The sequence below is a fragment of the Rousettus aegyptiacus genome, unplaced genomic scaffold, assembly GCF_014176215.1.
Source record: "Rousettus aegyptiacus isolate mRouAeg1 unplaced genomic scaffold, mRouAeg1.p scaffold_m13_p_15, whole genome shotgun sequence".
Lineage (NCBI taxonomy): Eukaryota > Metazoa > Chordata > Mammalia > Chiroptera > Pteropodidae > Rousettus > Rousettus aegyptiacus.
Window position 1 is genome coordinate 59,586 of NW_023416290.1, and position 23,406 is coordinate 82,991.

At 49.7% G+C, this 23,406-nt stretch overlaps 1 protein-coding gene and 1 long non-coding RNA gene across 4 annotated transcripts in view; one reads left to right on the plus strand and one right to left on the minus strand.

The window, feature by feature from the left end:
- Positions 1-1,073: 1,073 nt before the first annotated feature.
- The window catches only part of NECAB1 (N-terminal EF-hand calcium binding protein 1), a 77,677-nt gene continuing 55,344 nt past the window's right edge, over positions 1,074-23,406 (minus strand). The window contains exons 7-16 of one of the 3 annotated variants that reach the window (XM_036232742.1): positions 20,069-20,094; positions 18,176-18,273; positions 17,396-17,532; positions 13,732-13,853; positions 12,059-12,135; positions 10,684-10,737; positions 7,854-7,966; positions 5,004-5,081; positions 3,623-3,714; positions 1,074-2,234 (exon numbers count right to left, since the gene is read on the minus strand). In XM_036232742.1, coding sequence (XP_036088635.1) covers positions 2,206-2,234; positions 3,623-3,714; positions 5,004-5,081; positions 7,854-7,966; positions 10,684-10,737; positions 12,059-12,135; positions 13,732-13,853; positions 17,396-17,532; positions 18,176-18,273; positions 20,069-20,094 — 826 coding nt within the window. In that variant the 3' untranslated portion in view covers positions 1,074-2,205. Of the gene's footprint in view, positions 2,235-3,622; positions 3,715-5,003; positions 5,082-6,472; positions 7,717-7,853; positions 7,967-10,683; positions 10,738-12,058; positions 12,136-13,731; positions 13,854-17,395; positions 17,533-18,175; positions 18,274-20,068; positions 20,095-23,406 lie in introns of those variants that run through there. The other 2 variants (XM_016138555.2, XR_004954550.1) reach the window with 2 other exon arrangements.
- LOC118611963 lies at positions 5,561-6,956 on the plus strand. The gene is made up of 2 exons (XR_004954551.1): positions 5,561-5,995; positions 6,267-6,956. It is a non-coding gene; the product is annotated as an uncharacterized LOC118611963 (long non-coding RNA).

The following is a 23,406-nucleotide window of genomic DNA, read 5'->3' on the forward strand; positions in this document are numbered from 1 at the left end:
TAATTTCTTATAACATGAACATGCATGGATGAGGAATTTTTTTGGCTTAAACTTTGGCCCCTAGAACTTTCATACAAATCTGAAAGTTGTTACTCAGAATGTTAGTGTTAAAAAAAATTTCTTCCAGCACAGTGTCAACAAATGCTGCTGATGTGAAGGTAAGTGCAAACTCACCTTACTTCTGTTTGCTCAGATGCTCTCATCCCTGCTCTAGGGGAAGGCATTTAAGGCTGTCTAGGCTGTCTTTTGGCAAATTGAATTCTGAACTTTTAAAACCAGTACCATTTTCTTTACTGGTCTTTGGGCTTCTTAATAAGAACCAAGCTTTGTTTACCATCTTGGTGTTTTAGTATCCTGTTTCCCCCACAGATGATTGTTTTTTAGATAGGAAAAAAAACCATTAACCATAAGTTTATCAGTTACTTTAAAATGATATTTATACCTAGGGCCAGTTTTTTTTTCACCCTGTATGTGGCTACATACACACATACTTGCTCTCACATGTATATTCTAAAGGGCTGGGGTCAGAATTGCCATATAATTAAATTGGTTTGCTTTATTATTTGCCTATTCTCAAGGTCTTTTGATCCTGTTCAAATCTGGGATCTGAAGACCTTCCCACATGGCACTGTTACTAAGGGCTGAGCCCTCTTAGTCACAGGACCATGCTACTTGGGAGGCTGCCTGGTTCCCAAAGATTGGCTGCACATTCTGAATCTGATACTGAGGATCTGGCCAGAACCACATTGTAATTTGTACTTTTGAAACCATTTATAACCTGTGTTTTAGTGACGAGTTTGAAGTCCCCTCGGTCTCAGTCTCTGATCCTTTCCTACTGTGTACATGTCCATCACTGTTCTTTGCTTTATATATAAGTTGAGCCAGGTGTTGTTTATAGAGTTTCTCATCTTTAGAAGTGACCCAAAAACACACACGTGTGTATGTCAAAATTTGTTTACCTATGCCCAGTAGAGCCTATGGAAAAATTTAGGTTGAATGAGGACTGAGGGTATACAAAAGTATTAATAAAAGTTAATATTCCATAAATAAATTTGAGAAAAATAAATTTGAGAAAATGGGTAAATTTTTATATTTTAAAAATTAGTTTTACCTTTTTTCTTGAAGTTTCTAACAGTAAAAACAAAACAAAACAAAAACTAGGAAAAACATTTTTTTCCTGGAAGACCTATGGTTTCAGAGAACTTGGACTAGAGAGTATATGTACTATAGTTATCATCAGAAATTTCACAATTAAAAATAATTTGAGCTTGTACAGCAAAGTGTATAATAGTTGTTCTAGTAAAACTGGAAAATAGATGTCTTCTATTACTTCCCTGAAATTTGTGCTTGTTCTCTATTCCTTGTTCACTTAGGTTAAAATTTTGTTTTTCAAATATTCTGAAATTGTTAAATACAAACGTCTATATTTCATAAGAAAAGTTAGCTCTCTGGATCAAATGCCATAAAATTTGAACCAAAGTAAAACACTTTTCTCAATTTACGTTACAGGAAATTATGATGCTAATAAATTATATAATGGTGTCATGTTAACAAATGGGTACCCTATGACAGAACTGTTCACTTGTGAAAAACTGGTTTATAATCTGATGGACAGAAATTCTATAGGTTACAGTCAAGGTTGTTTTATGTAAAGTTAACTTTTTTTTTTTGAGCTTACAGTTCTAGAGACCAGAAGTCCAAGATCAAGGTGCTGGCAGGCTTGGTCTCCCCTGAGGCCTCACTCCTTGGCTTGTGGTCCTCAGTGACCTTTTCTTTGTGCACCTGAATCTGCATATAAGGACACCAGTCATACTGGGGACTGTTTTAACTTCTTAAGTGACTAGCCACAGGGTCATGAGTATGCATCACTGGAGAATAAACTTCACTAAGAAAACCAGTCACTTGAAAATCACAAAACACTGATTTATCCTTTATAGTTTTTGACAAATCTGTTCTATGACGTAGTATTCTAAAGGTTCCCACTTTAAATATTTTTTCACATATTAGAATTTTATGACTAAAGGGTTTTGGGTTACACTGTTACAAATCAGCAAATACTGAGAATAGGGAACTTTGAAAAGTTAGCTAAAATTCACAAGGAAAAGTCATGGAAGACATTTAAGAAGACTGCACACCCTAGAGTAAACGCACAGAGAGCATTTTCTCATTCACATTCTGGGAGCACTGGGCTTGCTCTGGGAACATCTAGTTGTTGTTCAGGATCCACCATGAAGCTGAAAAGAGAAAAACAATTTCTTAAATGATGAAAATACTTACCAGGGCTGAGAAATGTCAAGGCGCAAGCCACTCTTAAAAAGGCCATTTTCCCCACCCCTAATCTGCATGCTTGCTTACCTTTGTTGGTCACTATTTCCTAACTATTTGAGCCAGGGTTGAACTCTTCCTATGCAACTGTTGTTGGTACTATATCTTTTAACACTTGGTCATAGTCCAACTGGGAAGGTTTCATTATATATGAATAGGGTAGGTCTTAGCAATGAGATAAGTGCCCTGAAGATAAAATCACATTACTGTTTTAATCTACTCAGTGCTGGCTAGCAGTCTGCAAATACTTTTATATCCCGATTTCAGGAAGACCAGTGTTTACGAGCAAGTGAGTGTGTTTTAAATAACATTTTTAGCATATATATATATATCTATATTGTAAAATTGAAAATGTTTTCCCCAGTGACTATAAATATCCCAAAGACAAACCCATTGCAATAAAATGCTGTGAGAAACAGAAAAATGAAAAACATTAAAATTTGTTTTCAAAGCTGTTTAAATACCTTCTCCATTTTCTGTCCAAATGTCATCTTTTAAGGTCCAGCTCAAGGATCATCTTCTCCTTAACCCCGTAAAGAAGCGATCACCACTCTAAATCCACATAGCACATTATGACTCGAGTGCTAGCTGCCAGGTCATGCCCTGCCCTTGGTTCTTTTCTGCAGACGCTTGTATTTATTTCCTGCTGTCGGGACTGCGTTTTTCCTTTGAGCCCCCTCCAGCTCCTGACAAATCTTTGTTCATAATTGGAGCTCAGTCGGTGCTCATAAAAAGGCTAAGCGCCCCAGCGCCTTGCACGTATTAACACTCAGCAATACACGTTTAATCAGTCATGGAATGGATGGGTGATGAACCAGTAGTCTGGCACTCGATTATCTTAAGCTTCAGCCAGGCCAGACGTCTTAGAACATTCCATTTCGAAGTTCCCTTTCCCCAATTACAAGTAATATTTTAACAGCTATTATAATAAAAATATTTCTAACATAATTCTTTAGCCTATGGGTCACTTATTTCTAATTTTATTCAGTTCACTAAATTATAATGTGATAAAGCGTTTGAATAATTATCACAATTTGCCTTGTACTTCAGGTTTGTTAAAATTCTGAAGGTGACCAACAAATGACTAATAGGTTTACTCTAGCCAGAAATATAGGGTGACTAAGGGCTGAAGGAAAAAGAGAAATTGTAGAATTCACTTCCTCCCCCACTCTCAAAGTTTAAGATACATAAAGAAACAATGAAGAGAGCACCATTCTTTCCCCACCCCCACTCTGTCTTTTGGAAAAGGAAAGACAATGAAAAGGATACAGAAGCATTGTTAACTCAGGATAATTACCAGGAACCAGCATAGTAGATGTGAGTTCCGGAGTTTCCAAGAAATCCACATTACTTCTTTGGAACGTCTTGCTGTAATTCGTCTGAAGGTGGCTGTGTAAGTAATTACAGGTTAAGGCTGTGCATTTTTATTAGTCTTCCTAAGTACAGTCAGATGACAAGATTTTGTATGATTTGGATTAAGTGCCTGAATACAAATTTCTTTTTAGCTTAAAAAATAAAAAGATGAGTAATTTAACCATCGTCATGACAAAAACTTTTTAAAGACTTTTAAAAACAGAACATTAACTCTCTACAGAAGGAATACAAAAAAGGAGATAGACTTTAATTGCAGCAAGAAGTTTAAACAAGAGGTGAAGTATCTTGGCTGTCAGGATGTTTAAAAAATACGGTGGCTAAGACATCATGAAGAGGGACTACAGACTTTCCATCCTTGGAGACAAAAGCAAAATCACCCAGGCCTGGAAGTACAGAGCTAAGTTGTTTTAAGGTTCCCTTCCGTGCATGAAGTTTGGTGTCCTCCTGCATTACAGCACTAAGTGCCTTAAAATAGCCACACAAAAGAACTTTTAGGTAAAATACATATCAACTAAATTTCCAGGTATTCTGTAACTTCGCTTACCAAACTAAACACCCAGTGTACAGACTTAATCAGAAAGCTGGATTCTCTGTGCCATTTAAAACCAACTGAAACTATTCATATAATCTACTAACAAACATTTCCTTCATCCCATTTTTCTAATATATTTGTTACTTATTACCAATTAATTTTTAAAAGGTTGATTTGTTTAACTTTATTGAGGAATAACTGAGAAATACATATATTCAAAGTGTGCAATGTGATGATTTGATATGCATACACACTGTAGAATGATTACCGACTTGGTTTATTTTTAATCTTTTTCAAGCAACATCTTAAATTTCCCCATATTTGCAGTATTTAAAGACACTAACAGACTGCAATGATCTTAACCATTATATATAGGCTTATTGTAAAATAACTAGAACCTATGAAAAATTAGGAATAATTTTTTTTTCTCATCCTATTCTGTGTCCTTTCTCCCCCACACTCTCCCTCCATGCCTTAGAAATCCATGACCCATGTCTAAATTTTCTTATCCGAAGGTATCAGTAAAATGGGAATACTTTAAGTGGGATCATTACCAAAAATATCTGTGCTCCAAGAGGAGAGTGATTTCTAATCCATGACATAAAATCCTAAAAGAATAGGATTTTGAAAATGAGCTAATGGACCAGGTTTTAAAGCGAGGTAGCAGGAATGGAACTTTTCCTGTAAGTCCTAAAATTCATCATATATTTTTGCCACCTCCCTGGCAAAATAAATCAATGAATAAATTAAAGAAAGTTTACTCATAACTTACCTATTCCAGAGATTACTATTCTCCCAGAACTCATAAATCATGTAGCGAGATTCATTTGAAAGCTTCTGTATAGAAATACTGGAATGTCAAAGAAGAGGCAAAATTAGCCTTAGGAAATTAAAGACAAGATGAAAACTAACTTTTCTAATCATCTCTGTGTGTGGTATGAAACGACCTCATCCATTCATGTAGGAAATAGCTATGGTGCCTGCCGGACAAATCGAATGGTTTTGTCAAGAGTTGGTGACTTCGATATGCCTGTTTGACATAACTTTTAGTTTTCTGGTTTGACATCATGAAGTCTCAGTATATTATTATAGACATAACAATAAAACTTTGGCTACATTTCACTCATTTATTATTCAAAAAATGTGGAAGCAGCCCATGAGTAGATGGCTGGATAAAGAGGTGGCACATACATGGAATACTACTCAGCCATTAAAAAAAAAAAAAAACTTTCTCTTTGTGACAATATAGATGAACCTAGAAGGTATTATGCTAAGACAACATGATTTCATTTATATGTGGTATCTAAACAAATGAATAAACAAAACAGAAACAAACTCAGATACAGAGAACAAACAGGGGTGCCAGATGGGAGGGGGTGGGGACTGAGTGAGAAGGGGGAAGGGATTCAGCAGTGCAAACTGGCAGTTACGAAGCAGTCACTGGGATGCAGAGTAGAGCATAGGGAATAATGTAACAGCCGTGTGTGGTGCCAGACGGGGAGCAGACTTATGGGTGGTGGGGGGGAATCAACTCCTAAGTTATGTAGAATAGATGTCTAACTATCAACTATACACCTGAAATAAACATAATATTGAATGTCAATGCTTAGAAAAAATGTCTAATTCCACAATTATTTTTCTACCAAAAAAACAAAACTCGATTGACTTCTGTGAGGATGGCTGTGTCGGTCCCCAAACCTCTGAGTCTCCCAGCCAACTACCTAGAGAGCAGAAGCCTCTACTTCGGTGACCTGGATTTCAGCAGTAGGAAGTGGCAATGGGGACAGGAGGGTCTCGTGCATCCCACCCCTGCTTTGCTTAGGAGCGTCCAGGAGGCTCAAGCTCAGGGGTGCTCAGATGCTGGCGATGGGTTAAACGTGGGTTTTGGGGTCAGGCCGACCTGGGCAAGCGATTCCTCATATCCGAGTCTATTTCCGTCTGACCTGCATTAGATATGACTACGGTGACGATTTCTTTAAAGAAATGGATACAAAATGACTAATCTATTACATACTGAATTGCTACTTTATGGCAGCGTTTCCCGTAACCATGGTGAGGCCGTGCCGTTCCTAGGGGAGGAGAGACAGGAACACTGACACTGGACAGTGACACTGGACGACCTGGATTTGAGCAGCCGAGCACCAGGCAGGGGAGTGCGCGGGGGCCAGACGGACGCCTGAGCGGCGCGTGCTGTGGCTGGTGACGCATCTGAGTGGCGGGCTCGGCTGAGCCCAGACACACCTCGGGCGGGGCACTGTGCCGCTGATGCTCATCCCGTCCGACGGGCTGCTGATAATGCTGGTGAAAGCGAGACACCGGCTGAAAAACCCGCAGTGCGAAGCGAGCGACCGTCGTTCAGGCACAAGCTGGCCTTGGCGCGGGGGAAGGGCAGGCTGGTCCTCTTCCCTCTCCTCGAAGCTGGAGGCCAGGCCGCGACCTGCCCAGTGCAGAGAAGGCTCTGCGGCAGGCCGCGCAAACCGCCCGCTCGGGGCCCCTTGGGGCTGGCCCAGCAGCATCCGTCACCTTCCCACTCACGGATGCAGGATCTCCGAGCCTTCAAGAGTCAGACTTTGTGCCCTTTCCGTAAGTGAAGCGTCAACTCGGTCCCTGGAGACTGGGATGCGCCAGACAGACTCCGCCTTCTGCAGTCGGCACTGAGGCTAGTGACTGTCCACTCTGCCTTTCTGAATACTCACTTTGTAATAAATGGCCTTTTAAAAAACTACACATATGCCCCCATGACTTTCAGCAAATAAGTCACTGCACTGAAAGAACACAGTTTTGATTTGCGTGCTCTGGGCCAGTGTGGACAGCGAGGAGGAAACAGCTGCATGTGGGGGCCGGCCCTGTGCTGAGCGCCCGGGTCGGCACGGCCATGGCCATCTCGGGGACGTTCTTGATGGGGAAGCGGGCGCAGAGCCCGAGGACGCTCCCCCAGGCCACTCCTGAGTCCGCCGGGGTTTAGGGCAGGGTGGGCTTTGGGTGGTGAGGGTCCTGCCGCAGCTCAGAGCGCCCCGTGCTAGGAGCTGCCCCCAGCCACGTGGAGCACTGAAACGCGCAGGTGACTCGAGGCGGGTGGCCGTGGCGGGCAGTTCGCCCTGTGGGCTCCGGGCCGCTGCACGTGGCTGCGCTGGCGCTCCCGGTCAGGGCCCGAGACATCGCTGTTCCTGCAACTCTGCAGCTGGGCGCGGGCACTGGGCACCACCCCCCGTTAGCCGCCTGTGGCAGAAGCCTGGGCGTGGCGGCCATGGGGGAGCCTTTTTTCTTTAGGTGACCAAGGTCTGCAGTCGGGACCGAGGCTGCGAAGTCATGGCGGCTGGAGTGGTGCTCTGGCCACAGGCCTGGCCGCCCGGGTGCCACCACAGCTGCGTGCACGGAGCAGGCTGGGCCTCGCCTCCCCGGTGACCGGGCCGCAGGCGGTGGGAGGGTCGGCCTGCCTAGGGCTCCTCTCCAGCCGCGCTCCCCGTTTTATTCCCGGTGGTGCCCTGCTGACCAAATCCAGAGTCCAAGCATCAATGAAGAAACACCCAGCTGGTGTGCACGGGCCGGGCCGCTGATCACCGCAAGCGCCTCCCGCAGACGCGCCCCTCCCGCACCGACGGCGCGTGCGCTGGGCACTCACCGCAAACACCCGCTCTGGGCGGCTGCGCCGTCTGCATAGTGCTTCAGCGCGAGCTGGAAGTCCCGTGCATCCTCCTCCACCACCGCCATCTGCCGCTGGACGAGCAGGATGTGCTGGGAGGGTGGGCGAGGCGGCGTCAGCGCGACAGGGAGCCCTGCCCGCGCGCCCGCCCCACAGAAGGCCCGGGAAGGCCTGGCCCGTCCGCGTCCCTGCGCAGCTGGAAGCTGAAATGCTGGCGGGACGCTCTTGCCGTAAAATCCTCCCCAAGTGACTCTGATGTGCAGCCCGGAGAGTGTACACTGTGCACACCTCCAGCTCGTCCCTGGGTTACTCTGTGACGCTGACCATGTCGTGACTATCATTACAACCAAATTTCAAAAAGTAATTTGGTCGTCGATGTATTTCCAGAGGTCCATAGGAGCTCCCACCCTACAGCAGGCCCTGCTCAAAAGCAGCAGGCAGAGCCTTGTGTGGGGTCTCAGCGTGGTGGGCGGGGCTTGTGTGGGACCTCAGGGCGGTGGGCGGAGCCTTGGAGGAATCTAAGGTTGGTGGGTGGAGCCTCGTGTATGGGGGGGGGTCTCAGGGCGGTGGGCGGAGCCTTGGGGGGGTCTCAGGGCTGAGGGCCTAGCCGCTGCTGGTAACAAACGCCCGCACACATTCCGCTTGAAGACTTTCTATCTGCCTACAGGCTTCCTGTTGTACCACGATCTCAAGCTCAGTCCTTTCCTCACCAAGGCTGGGAGTGAATCATGAAAGTACAAAAAGATCTGAGGGTGAATCAAGTAAGTGCAAACAGCAGCAACAACAAAAGGATGATTTGGATTATGAGAAAATAGCTGCAAGAGACCCCCAGCCATGCCGCCGCCGCAGAGCCAGAAGGAAGTCGCTGGTCGCCCTCACTTCTGGTCTGCAGCCACCAGGTGCTGAGCGCCCCCTACACCGTGGGCACTACATTAGGCACTGCACCTATCCAGCAAAGGTTCCTACAGGTAAACACCAGGTGCTGGCTCTGGGTGCACTGTGATGGGTCAAAATGCTATTCTTGTGACATTAGGGTTTAGTAAAGAAAGAAAGAAGGCTTCGAAAGGATATCTAAGGAATAATTTTAGGCATAGTTACTACATGTAAATTGTATGTCCACTAACTTTTTTTGACAACACTGTCACCAAGTACATCTTGATCCCAGTCTTAAAATCCTTCGATTGTTTAAAGCCTTAAAATAACACTTGAGCCCCTGAACTCCTATGAGTAGGAAGCAGGCTGAGTACTGCATCCCCCTGCAAAAGAGAATAATCTCCAAAGGGCATTTCAGATGTGGTGGTGGAAGACCATGGGCCAAGGAGACCCGCAAAGAGGCACAAAGGATACCACAGTCCCCCAGAATGGAGACCAGTACACCACCGCGGAACTCCCTGCACTGACAGACGCCACCCAGCACCGACCCATCGCAGTGACCCAGCAAGTGATGTTTCCTGTTTACGCCTTTTCTGAATGGCATATGTCTCTGTCAGTCTCTGTCTGTCTCTGTCTCTGTCTCTCTCTCTCTCTGTATAGGGGGGGTTATTCCCTCTGTGTGTACTCCCAAAGAGCATAATTACTTTTGCCTTTACACATGACTGTAAAAAGTTAAGGGATAGCCTTTCCTACTTTTAAATAATGTTGACTCCTGACTACCTCGCCCAGTCCTGTTTTTAAGTACGGGTATGTACTGTTGAATTAGCAGTGCCGCGTGGGTCGACAGATCTTTTAAAACTGACGTTGGCCTCTCTCTTCTCCCTCTGACCAGAGAATGGAACAGTCTGTTTCCTGAGACAGTGCCTGGCGCCCACAGCCAGTGAGAGAGTAGTCTCACAGCAGGGAATTATATAAGAACAGACCATCGTCTCTCCCAGCAGTGAGCAAGCTATGTTCATTTTCTAGACGAGAGTGCAGTTTTTCCTACTTGCAAACCTCAGAGATGACACAGATGGGAGTCTGCACAGACAGACCCGAGCGACACCCAAGCGGGCCTCACGCCCCACGGCACCGGCAGTGTCTGTGGCACTCGCGCATGCGCAGTGGAAGGTGCTTCCTGCCTTTGCTCTGTGCATGCGCCATGGAATCAGGAGACCTAGGCATCCAAGGGACTTAGAAAAGTGGTCTGTGAGCACCTGCTAAGTGTAAATGCAAACATCCAATTTCCCAAAACACAACGTGCTGTAACTATTTGCCTCAAAATAAAGTAAAATAACGAAGCGCCGTGTGTGCCGCTATTTGATTAATTCAGTCACTAACTCTTTTTGCTGCATTCAGTGTACCCATTAGAATCACTCTCCACAGGTTATTCCCACTACAGATGGACACCTTTTCCCTGTGTTCCCTTTTCTGTTCCCTTTTTTCTAAGTGTCCACTTTTCCTTTGAAAAATGATTTCTGGGCATCTCCGAAGCACCTGGCTCAGCCTAGTGCTGGCAATACAATGCTCAGGACCAAGTCTCAGCCCAGGTGCACGCTCACCCTTCAGGGCTCCCAAAACGTGCACACGATGCAAGCGGAATGCCGCCCTTTGCACCGGTCACGTTCATTCAGTCACTCAACAACCCACCGACCGACACAGGCATAACTGCGTTTGGCCCGCGGCACACGGCAGGTGCTGTCACGGAAGCCCTGTGCAGGAGGCATCAGGGTTCCACAAATCACAAGCTGAAAACACCTCTTAGCCACACAAAATGAAATATGCCCATGGATTACTTACACTTTAAATTTTTTTCTGAGATGGCAACTGATTTTGAAGAAACTAAATGTTTCCACAGTGCATATTACTAAAATTTTGACTTAGAAAAAGTACTTACAGATTTAGTGTTCCCTTCAATAACTTCTTCTTCCAGTGGTTCCAGTTTGAGGTCCTTCAGTTAGAGGAAGAAATGGGGGCGGGGAGACCAAAATTAATGAAAAGAAACACCGCGTATTTGAGTGGCAGCTTAATGGCTAGTACTGAACCAAAAGACCACATTCTCTGAAAGGAGATGAAATAATTCTGATTTTTTAAACTGAGCTGTTCCAGTGAAGACTCTCACCCATCCTATCAACTGTGAGGAGCCTTTTCAGAGACAGAGAGTCTACTGAGGCCCGTGAGAAGAGCTGACCGAGGCCTGCAGCAGGGAGGGGGCGGGAGAGCAACGCGGGAAAGCCGGCGGCGAGGCAGGGACCGCGGGCATTGGGGCCGCTGCCCCAACACGGCGAGGCCCGGTGCCAACTTGGATTTGTTAAAAGGCGCATTAAGAGCGAATGAAAATATTATTAGTGTTTCCTCACAATGCAGAACGACTAGAAAAGCCCGAGGGTTTGTGACAATAGTCGCCAGGGAAGCAGGCGCGTGGCCTCCGAGGTCTCTGTTCTGAGAACGCTCCCCGCCCCCCAGCGCTGCTGCCGCGTGGAGACTGCACGCGGGCAGGTGGGCGCGAGGCAGACGGAGCCGCGAGCCCGGACCGCGCGGCGCCAGGGTACAGGAGGGGGGACAGGCAGGAGGACAGGCAGGGGGACGGGCGGGGGGACAGGCAGGGGGGACAGGTGGGGGACGGGCGGGGGGACGGGCGGGGGGACAGGCGGGGGGACGGCGGGGGGACAGGAGCGGGGGGACGGGGCGGGGGACGGGCGGGGGGACAGGCGGGGGAACGGCGGGGGACGGCGGGGGGACGGCGGGGGGACAAGGGCGGGGGGACAGGGCGGGGGGAGACAGGTCGGGGGGACGGGCGGGGACAGGCGGGGGGACAGGCGGGGGACAGGGCAGGGGGACCAGGGCAAGGGGGGGGACAGGCGGGGGACGGGCAGGGGGGACGGTCGGGGGACGGGCGGGGGGACGGTGCGGGGGGACAGGTGGGGACGGGCGGGGGGGACGGGCGGGGGGACGGGCGGGGGGACAGGCGGGGGACGGGCGGGGGGACAGGCGGGGGGACAGGCGGGGGGACAGGCGGGGGACGGGCGGGGGGACAGGTGGGGGACGGGCGGGGGGACGGGCGGGGGGACAGGCGGGGGGACAGGCGGGGGACGGGCGGGGGACGGGCGGGGGACGGGCGGGGGGGACGGGCGGGGGACGGGCGGGGGACGGGCGGGGGGACGGGCGGGGGGACGGGCGGGGGGACGGGCGGGGGGACAGGTGGGGGACGGGCGGGGGGACGGGCGGGGGGACGGGCGGGGGGACGGGCGGGGGACGGGCGGGGGACTCACCTTCTTTTCCAGCCTGTCGATCAGCCTCTGCAGTCTGTCTATCTGGGTCGCCCACTGGCTGTCCTCTTCTAGGAAGCCTGTGGGGTCAGGAGGGCAGAGTCACCCTCCACGCGGGGGCGCGGCCGCGGCCACCCGCAGCGGGGACGCCCCGCTCCCTGCCGCGTCACCCCCACACGCCGCGCGTCCCGCGGGCTCGTCTCCACACGTTTTCCATGTCGTCGGCGGCCCTGACCTCTGATATTCAAAGCGACAGATCCTGCTAAGACATGAGGTGGTCGGTTTCGCTTTTGAACGTGGCAGAGAGAGCTTCAGTCGACAATTCTACACTCACTGCCGGGGCAAGGGGGGTCACAGCCCCGACCCCAGCGAGGTACGAACCGTCACAAGCTGAATGAAGACTCGGGCACGGTGGCCGGCGTCCCCTCCAGGGGGACCAGCCCGAGGGCACAGGGACACGGTGCCGCGTCTGGACACGGGCCGAGTGCGCAGACTCCAGGGCCTGCTGGGCTCCGTGGAACGACTCGACACCTCCGGCCGCGGTTTGCTTAATTTCGAGATGAGAATGGTAATATCGCCGGCCGCAGAGTCGTCGTCAGGACGAAGCGAGAACACCCGTGTGCTCACACACGCACGTCTGCACCCATCACCGGCTGGACACCACAGGCTGCCGCTCAGGGGGGGCTCTGCAGTGCGCCGGGTCCGTGGGTCCCCCGCTGCGACTCGGAGCTTAGTGCTGCCCCTTGCTGGTCGTGTGGTGAACTGCAGCCGTCCCTGCCGCTCGTCCTGTCTTGAAAGCCGGCGCAAGCCGCCCTCTGCCCTGCACGCAGAGCTGGGTGACCCTGACGCCCACAGGACAGGGAGCCGCCTCAGGAGGTCACCGATCCCAGGAGAGCTGAACCCAAAGCATGGCCTGGAGCCACGTCCGGTGAGCGCACCCAGACCCCACTCAGCCAGGGACCCAGGGGGAAAACCGGCGACCTGTGTCTGTGATCTCTGCGACTCTGAGCTGTTTGCTCCACGGTAAGAGTGGACGAAGGACCCACCTGACCTCGACGAGTCACCTCGCTTCCTGGGGGGATGGAGACACTGACACCCACCTCACATGCTCTTAGGCTGAAACAGGACAGCGTTCAAGGTCACTCCCAAGTCTCTCGAGTACGTGTGACTATGGGCTTTAGATAGTGCGCTGATTTTCAGAAATATTAGCTAAAGATTCACTTGTGCTAAAACCACATGCTCAAATGCTAAGAGCACATACATGCGCAGGCGTGTGCACACGTATCTGTGTGCCCTGGTGCTGAGCAGCACACGTGTGCATGTTCCAGAGTAATGTTAGAGTGATTATAAACGACACAGTGCAAATGTAACGCCTAACGATTACGGTCGTGGCTTACGTCCAGGAACGCTGCAGAGCCCCATGGACGTCACCGCCACCAGCTCTGCTGTTAGCCTGAGGCTGAGAGGGCCGAGACCAGCCGGGCCAGCGGGGGGCCAGGGCGCCCAGGACTCTGTGGAAGAGGTCCCGATGCCCACCCTGCCCGCTCCCACCGGGCAGAACCCACGGCAGGGCCCGCCGCCCCTCTCTCGGTGCAGGACTCGGGTTCCCCACGCGCGCCGTTCCAGATGCCTTCCCGACGGCGCTGGCCCCGCGGAGTGGCGCGTGCCTGTGTTACCTGGGCTGCTGGCCGCCGACCACGGGCCGCCGGGGGAGAAGCCGCCCAACCTCGGGACCCGGCGCCCGGACCGCCTCCCCGGCCGCTGCGTGGACAGGACTTCCGGTGTGCTCGGCCCGCGCCTTGAACAGAAAGGACACGTCACCCAGGGAAGGGGCCCGCACCCCACGTCGCGTTCTGGGGGTCCCTGCTCTGCCTTCTCTCACCTTTGCTTTTTTTCTGGAATTACTACTTTTTAAGTATTGGGCCTCTTGGACTTAAGTGACAGTTTTCTTGTTCTTTCCTATTTTTCATCTCTTTGTGGAAATGTCACACTTTGTCTCCAAATCTCCTTCATAGGTTTTAATCTCTGTAATCATAATTTCCAAGAGGTCTTCCCTGAGCTTCGAATATTCTTTGAAAAAATAGCATCCCGGCCTTACTGCATGACTGTATGTTCTCACTTGAAGGGCACTGACGACTCCCGGGGAAGTCTCTGCTCTGTGCGTTATTTCTGTCTGAGCTCCCTTTAGTCTGTTTGCCTTGTTCCCCTGCCGTTCAGAGGGAGGGCCTCAGAGGGTGACTGGAGTCTGTGTGTGGGGGCGGCCCCTGACCCGCAGCCTCTGCGGAGAGGCCCGGCTCGGCCTGGCCATCAGGTGACACCCCACCCGACGAGGGCTGTGCGCCCGTGGCCAGAGCCTGGAGCAGAGCGTGCGAGGGGCTCGCACCTCACCGAGTGTGCGGCGTGTGAGCGAGCGAGCGAAGTGTCACGTGTTCTGGCAGCCGCTCCCCAGCGCCAGCGTCACCACCTCAGCCCCCACCTCGATCCTCAGGCACCAGAGTCTCACGGGAGCTCCGGTCCCTGGTGCCACCAAGGTTGGGGACGACAGCTGCAGAGGGAAACTTCCATATCATGTAATGACTTGTCACTGGCTATTAGGAACTTTCAATGGACATGGAACTAAGGCCAGACACAGTGCTGAGAATGCCACCTGGAAACCTCCCTCTGTGGCACCCGGCTACACACATGTTTCTCTGCAGACTGCTGTTCCCACAGGAGCAGACACAGACGTTCTGCCCCGCACGATGTGCTGACGCATCCCTGTGGACCGAGGGACGCTGTGTGGGGCCTCCCCGGGGCTGGCAGCGGGCCGAGGGGCTTCTCAGCACTGCCCCATCCCGACAAGTCCGCACACCCCCAGATGCACAAATATTAACCCCCAAGTCATACTGATGTGGAAGGTGAAGCAAATTACGACAGCCTGGGGCTTGCGGTGGAGTCACAGCTGCGGCCCTTCCCGGGCAGGGCTCGGGGCGTCCTCCCCTGCAATGAGGACCGATGGATGCCCATGGCCCGGTCTGACCTCTGCCTGCCGAGCTTGCTCCCCACCCCAAACATGACCGCCTGCCACGTGAGACTCACGGCGCTGAACCCGGGGTTCACAACATCTCCCTCCACTGACACCTGCCGATGACAGATCGTTTTGAGTACAAATGCAACTGTGTAGCACGTGAGACCTTTCTCAAGCCCAGATGCCAGGGAGGTTGGTCTCCTCGCTGACCCAGGACCTTGTCCACTGCCCCTCTGGTGGAAGTGGAGGGCGACAAGGCAAAGCCCGCACCGTCCAGAGACTAAGTCCGATGGGAAATACACAGCCAAGGGACAGAGATGGCACATGGCCGTGGGCTCCCCAGAGGAGGTGCTGCCCAAGCAGTGACCAGACCAGGGGAGCAGCCAGACGAGGCTCAGGCTGTCTGGGCAGGCGGGGAGACTGCCCCTCAAACACCGGCTGGGGTGTCTCCCCGGGAAGCTTCCTCACTCGTCTCCTGCTTGGCATCGTGGGAAAGAATCGGCCGCACCCCCTCTTGTTTGCATATTCACCCCTGGGGAGGGGCGTCATAGGTTTGGGGTGGGATTGGGCACCCCTGGGTGCCTCAGTCAAATACTGCACAACGGCACTCCCCAAACTGACACAGGACTTCCCTTTTCTCCCAAGCTGGTTTTGAGTTGGAAACCTAGAAATGACAGATTCATCAGTTCTTTAGCGCCTTCTACTTTTCATAAACGGTTATCATGCTCGTCACACACAGCTGCTCTGCAGCTGTCGGCCACGGTCAAGGAGTCTGAGGCTGGCCTGTGGCGGCCACGACGGGCAGCAGCTCAGTGTGTTTCCTGCATGGTGGTGGGTGCCGAGCGCAGTTCGCAGCGGTGGCGATGGAAACTGCCCACTGGGCAGGCGGGATCCTCCCACCAGGTGGCAAATGACTGACTCTAAAAAAGGAGACCCCTTTTTATGTTAAAAAATCTAAGCAAAAGAAACAGCGCACCAGCCTCCTTTTCTCATCAGGAACATGGAGGAATCGGTTCCACTGAGCTCCAAGATGCTTAGTCAGCCCCGCTCAAGGCTGGGGGGCTGGGCCGTTGCTCCTCTTGAGCTACTTGTTACACTGCCATCTGACATGGAGCTGCCCAAAGCAGCGAAAATGGGACATTTATCATGTGCAAATGGCGCGCAGACCCGCCGGGCAGTGCAGAGCGGTGCCCGGGCCACGTGCGCTCGCTGGCTGTCCGAGTACAGGCTCCTCTGTTAGAATGCGGCGTGGCTCGCCCACCTACGGCATTCTCACCACGTGGGTGAAGAGTCTGCTGTTTTTCTGAGATGTCCTGATAATTACGGATGCATTCATTTGTTTAGAAAAATTGGCCCTACAGAGCAGTCTGTTATTAACCGGTTCAAAAGCTTACTGTGTGCTTCTTCCTAATGTAAAACATCGAAGTGAGATAAGCCGTATCTACAGGTTTAAAGTAACACATGCAAAAACATGCTGCATGAGCGAGAGTTTCGTCAGGCTCTTCTCTAAACAATGACAGATCAAGAAAGTACCAACTGTCAACGGAATTATCTTGCCATCTGCGTGCATCTAATTCAGGTTCATCTTTAACGTTAGCGCCTTTAGTCACCCAACTACCATAATATCGTGCTTGTCTTCTCCACGATATCTATTGGTGTCATGGGATTTTGAGATCTTTTCCCATCCTTCACTTGCCCCATTTCCATAAGTAGGCTCGCTGAATTCTGGGGTCCCCCACGAGATCCAGGTTCTTTCTTGTCATTTCCACATTTTACAATCACACCAATTAGCAAGATGAGCTCACATGCCAGCGGGACACGCCATGAAGCCGCCTTTCACCCCGCTCTCCACGGTTAACCGCTTACCTTCTGCATCGCCTGGCGATTTGCTCACCTCTTCTCCATGGGGTTTCGCGCTCCATACCCTGCATTACTGTTTTAGTGTTCACAACTTAGTTATGAGATAGACTTTAGCTAGCCAAAGCTCGGGACTGAGTAAAACGTGTCTTCATGTTACCAGTGTCTGCAAGTCTCCCTATCTGCCATATTCTCAATTAAAATTTGTTGACTAAATGGACAGTAAAACAGGGGAAGTGTTTTTCAGAGGCAGCTATAAGACAAGCACTCAGTGGTGGCCACGGCCTTCTGTTTAAATCTATGCTTTCTCTCTTGAAAAGTCTCTTTTCACGTGACTGCCTTAGCAGAGTACTAATTTTTGTATTAAATATTCAATTCAAAAAAAAAAAAAAAAAACCTCCTCATTCTCATTTAGTTTTCACGAGTTGGAACGTGATGACCCACACAGAGACCCAGCGTGGGCGCGCCGAACTTGCCTCTCGCGCCGGGTTTGCTCCTCGGTGGTTTCCATGGCACATTCCAGAGAATTCTGCAGAGACTGCAGCTGACTCAAGGTCTCCTTCAGCAAAAACCGAGTGACAAACTGCTCCAAGTTGGAGGCCTCTTGGTAGTCCTAAGGCGACAAACACGTGCCATTAGAGGCGCGGTGGGGAGGAGTAACTGAGGACGGCCCTTCCCCCACATCCCGCTCACCTCAGCCGCATCCCGCATCCCGGAGAAGGAGGGACTGCGTTGAGGACACAGGCCCAAAGCCTCGGGTTTGTCAGCAGCATGACGGAAGGCGTGTCCCCCCCGCGCCACGCAGGGGCCCCTCACCTCACGCCTGTCTCAGGGGGTCTGCGCTTCCATCTTGCTGGCTGTCCTGATGTCCTTGCCCGCCCTCTGCCCCTCCCAACACAGGCACCCAGGCCCGCGCACTGGCCTCTCCAGGGTCTGGCTCTGGCTCTGTCTCTAATCGCTGGGGGCTCACGTCCTGCAGCAGGCAGCAGGCGCGCCACCAGCTCCCCCACGGGGGCCGCTCGCGCGTGGCTGCTCACGTGTCTGCTTCCCCGCCCGGGGAGAGCTGCCGGAACTGCCCTGAGCTCGGCACCCTCAGCTCGAAGCACAATGCTGGCACCTCGCAACTGTATTGTGAACCAGTAACACAGCTCGTTCAACAGGAACGAAAAGAATCAGTAATAAATGTGGGATGCTTTTCATGAAAAATATTGTCAGAGGAGAGATTCTATAGCAAACAAACACCAACATTTCTTTACTTTTTTCGTTTTGCTCATTGCCTTCAGGATGGAAAGATTCAGGTCTTCAAGTGCTGCTAGTACATTTTCATACTCGCCCAAGTGCTGAGAAAAATATTCTGAAAAGTAAAAATATTTTTAAAAATCATGTTTACATTAGGTAATCACAAAATAAAAGAATCAACTAACTATGTATTCCACAAATGAGTAAAACAAATAAAATGTCAGCAATAAATGAACACTGGAAGGTTTTCAAGTGAGACTAAAGGGTCAATATATTCGTTTCATTTAAAAAAATCTGAATGGTTACCACTATTCTTGAAGAAATATTCTTTCCTCCAGAAACATGAAAATGTGAATCTGGATCTATGAACAGGCCCAACCTAAGAGGAATCTCTATGGATTCATATACTGAAAGGACTGAGAACTTTGTCACTAGAGAATCAGCGCAGTTCCCGTGACGTGGTCTGTGGATGAGCTACAGCTTATTAGCATTGTCCCTCTTAGTGTCATCGTAGTTATGGAATTAAACTGAATGATAAGTATAACCACATGTCAGCATGTTCAATGGAAACTTTTTTGATTGATTATTTAACACTCCGAGTAGAATTACTTGTTGACACTGATCTTAATAACAAATGGAAAATACCACTGACATTTCTTAGTAAATACGCAGACTTCTGAGAAGAAAACACAGGTGCGCGATAAATCCAGTGGGAGACCGCAGAGCAGGAGGCCACAGGAGCCCTGTCGCCACCCCTGGGAGCTGCGAAGCACCCACGGCTCACTCTCCTGGGCCCACCGCGGGAAGCAAGTGTCCCCATTTGGCCTGCGCCCAGTCCCCGACATTCCCACGCACCGCCTCCTTCACCCAAAGCCAGCTTACACACCTTCCCACATGTCTGCCTCTGACTCCTAGGAGCAGAATAAGCTGCAGACGACCACTTGTCTGTGGGGCGCCATGTCCGTCCACGGCCCCCGAGTGCAGCTCCGTACGCTGTCAATGGACTTCTCCGTGGGCTGCACGGTCCCTTCTCGGCGCTTAGCTCTGACTGCCTCATGCACCTCATTTTCCCTTCTTATTTCTGAAGCTCACAGGTGTGTTGGGTATGTATATATGTACTTAAATTTGGTTATTTCCTCCTGTTAATCTTTCTCATGTAGATTTGCCTGTTAGATCACCTAAAAAAAATCCTAGGAGGGTAGAGGAAAGTTTGTTTCTCTTACATGAGACCAAACTTGGACAAAGGTGTCACCCTATCCATTTATCTTAAAGCAGAACACTTAAAATCTTTGTTTCCATAGAAACTTGGCTGTTTCTAATTAATTCAAAACAATTCTCCATAATTTATTCCTAATAAAGAATAAACCTCAAAAATATTTGCCTTTCCACATTCCTAGACTTTTACTTTTGCTTCCACAAAGATAAAGAAAATAAAGAGGCTACTACATCAGGAATTTGTAAAGATTTCTCTCCCCATTAATCTCTTGTTTTGTAAGTGGCATTTAAAACTCCAGAATGGTCCAGGCAGGTGTGAGACAAAGTTGTTTTCACATGTCAAGGGGTCCGCTTTGCAAAACAGTGACAAAAGTCTCTTCAGGACATATCCTGAAGAGCAGAACAACGTTGTGCTTAAACACCAATTTAGAAAAACATTCAAGAGAATTTGCTCTTGTGAAACTATACCAGTTTGTGAGTGTTCTCTTCCTGTTAACAACTTAACTCTTTCCACAGTGAAACACTCGCTGGAGCAAAACTCACTGATAAGGAAACCCCTTGAGTTCGCGCTGATCTGTTCTCTTATTCCAGAACTCCTATCTGTGACACCGTTTCCCAGTTTGCGGAAAGAGACAACACTGTTCTTTTTCATTCTAAAGCAAGTAAAAGATTTGATTGGTTCTAAAGAAACTTACCACATAGTTCTTCTGTGTCGAGATTGCTGAAAAAGTGGAAAAAACAAAGTATTACTTTGGTAACATTTTAAAAGTTTTTAGTTGGCTAAACCCAGTTATCCCTCCCAATCCCTGCCGCAAGCACGGACAGGATTAGGTCAGAGCCGTCTCCGCACAGCCCGTCCTGGGTCTGTGTCCCCAGCACCAGGCAGGGGGCACAGTGAAACCGCCACAGTGCAGGCTCTGGGGACGAGTGCTGAGTTCCAGTCCTGGCTCCACCCGTCATGTCTGCGAGCCCAGGTCATGTCTGTGTTTCGGGGCCTCAGCTCCAACATGGAGATGAGGATAGTTTCTCTTTCACAGAAATGCCATGGGATTTAAATGAGTCAATAAATACAAAGAAGATCGAAGAGTAAGGGACACAAAGGAAGCATTTGGTAAACGTTAGTTATCGTGACTCCCGCCTTGGTAGAACTGCCAGAACTCTCTAAATTCAGCCTTTGAGGTAAGTCTGATGATGTTTCAAATGATTTCTAATACATAATAAAGAGTTGCAAGGCTCAACATTTGCGTGTATGCAGCAGACACCCACTACCCTATGAAGATAAATGCAAAGCATCCAGGTGAGATGTCGGCAGACACGGCACGCCCTCATCGGAGGAAAAACGCCCGACGGAGCAGGGGTGGTGCCGGGATGCAAGCCGGGCCCTGTGACGCGTCACCGTGCCTGACAGGTGTCACCCAGTTATGCTTTCCTCTGATACCTTTGGCATATTAATTCTAGACGTCATCCAATCTAGTCCCTCTAGTGAGCCTGACTACAAAATCAAATAATTTTATTACAGAAATGGAAATTATAACTATACCCAATGAGCAACTGTGGCTGTTTTAATGGTTTTATTAAAAATTAATAACACTGGAAAATTTTAAATAAAGTCTTGCTTTAAAAAATGTATTGCCATAAAAATAACAGATCTGAGGAATAATGAAATTATTCTATTATTTTAAACTATAGGTTTATTCTACTCTGGACAGTTTGGCATACAGAAAGCACTCAATAAATAACTGTAGAATAAACAAATAAGTAGAAAATAGCATAAACTGAAAATAACACTCGATTATGTGACTGATGCGTTCTCACTATTGAAGGTAGTTAGAGCTAAATTTTATCTTAAATCTTTTGCTGTAAAGACTGAAGACCAGTCATAGCTAGTCTCATAATAAGAATGCTCCCAAACACTGATTGAGGCAGTTTGTGGAGGCTTCCGGAACTAACACAGTTTCATCTAGAGATCAAGCAAAGTTCACGGATGACATCTATTATGACATAATTACTGCAGTTTCCACTCAGATGACAATGAAATGTGTTCTTTTTTGGCTTTTAGAGACATCAAGAGCAAGTTTAAGCACACAATAAACTGATTGCTCCTGGAATTTCAGTGTTAACCCAAAAGCTATTTTGTCCTACTAAGCTTAGAAAAGCTTTGGACACCAGAGGCCATACGTGGTCATCCATGTTGACAATACGCTGCCAACAGAGCAGCCACGGCACCGCTGGCGGTGAAGTCCCTGGAATCATTCCCGCTCCGGACGGCGGTCTCACATAAGACACGTCGAACTTGAGCGCCATCCTGGACACGTACGGTGCTGCATCATGCTGGCATGCAGATAATTAGCATCATCTCGTGGCGGCTGAGGATATGCCCCTTCTCCTTCACTTAGCCCAGCGTGATCACTGCTTCGCCGAATGCAGGACGCACCAGGTGGCGCTTCGGTCTGTGACCCTCTGTGGTCTCCCAGCAACTCAAAGGGGGAGGTAAGCGTTACTTTACTGCTTGCAACAATCACCCAGGGAAAATCTACTTTAAAGATCGAGAAGAGAGACAACACTCAAGAAAAAAATACCCTGCTGTTTGGAGCAAAAACCATCGCTCATTTTGAAAAAGTCTGTCTAAAACTTTTACCAGAAAAGTTGTCTTCAATTTTTCATAAAGATGTGTGTGTGTGTGTGTGTGTATCTCCCAAGAAAATTAAAAAAAAAAAATCAAGTGAAAGTAGTTATACTTCAAATATTTTCTTAGTGCCAAATATGACTTGAAAATTGCATAGTTTTCACTTAAATAGATACTGCTGTACCTTCTAGTTTCAAAACAATTTTTTTAATTAATGTTATTTATTGTCTATTTGCACAAAACGCTATAATCAATGGGAGAGAAATCAGTGCCTGCTTTCAACAAGCTTTCTTCTTTTTGGAAAAACAAAGATAAACACCTGCAAAAACGAACATGTGCTTATGCAGCGGCACGTGGATAAGTTCTGTTAGTGACAGTCGAAATGGGTGGTCGGCGCCAGCACCGCGCGCCGCGTGCTTGGGGAACAGGATTCAGGTCCCCGGCTGCTCCCGCCCCGCGGCGCTTGCCGTGACAGCTCTACTTCTGGGCTGCTGCGCCTTGGAGAAGCAATGACAAGACAGACCACAGACGGGAGAGGGCTGTGACTGCCAGCTTTATGTGCCAACTTGGCTGGTTCACGGCGCCCAGATATGTTGTCAAACATTATTCTGGATGTTTTGGTGACAGTGTCTTTGGATGGAATTAATATTTAATTGGTGATGTGTGAATAAAACAAATTGCCCTTCATAATGTGGGTGGGCCTCACCCAATAATTTGAAGCCCAAATGGAAATAAAAAAACAACTTCCAAAAGCGACCGGGACTTCTCTGGCAGATGGCCTTTGCACTTGAACTGCACCATGGGCTCCCCTGGGTCCCCAGCCTGTCAGCCCACGCTACAGCTGCTGGGCGCACTGCGCCCCATAACTGCAGGAGCCAGCTCCTTACACGGAACCCCTTTCTATACAAATACACATGATGTTGGTTCTGCTTCTCCAGGGAACTCTAACATGAGGCCAGATTCTTGATTTTTGAAACCCAGGGAAGAGAAAAGCCTTAGAGAACTACAACTCAGTAACAGCTAAGCCTCCCCGGCTACCAGCTGCGTAGACTCCCTAGAGAAAATGAGGACGACAAAGGACGTGGCAGCGAGCAGAGCTGAGGGTCCGGTGTCGGCTTTCCCGGCGAGGTCCTCTGCCCTGCCGGGGGCGTGGCAGTGGGGTGTTGTTCGGGCGGCAGAACTGACGACACGGAGGCTCGGTGACGATGTCCAGGCAGAAAGACTGCCCCTGAGCGCCGTGATGGACGCACAGACACGTCCTCGCTGGGCGGGGCAGGGGGGCTGAGGCGGCGTCACTGGCGCCCCACAGAGGCTGCTCTGGGAACACTCAGGGCTCTCAATGTGGCCCCGGGAGCTGGCGGCCGGGAAAAGGGAGACGCAGGGACCTGCCCGGACTAATGACCAAAA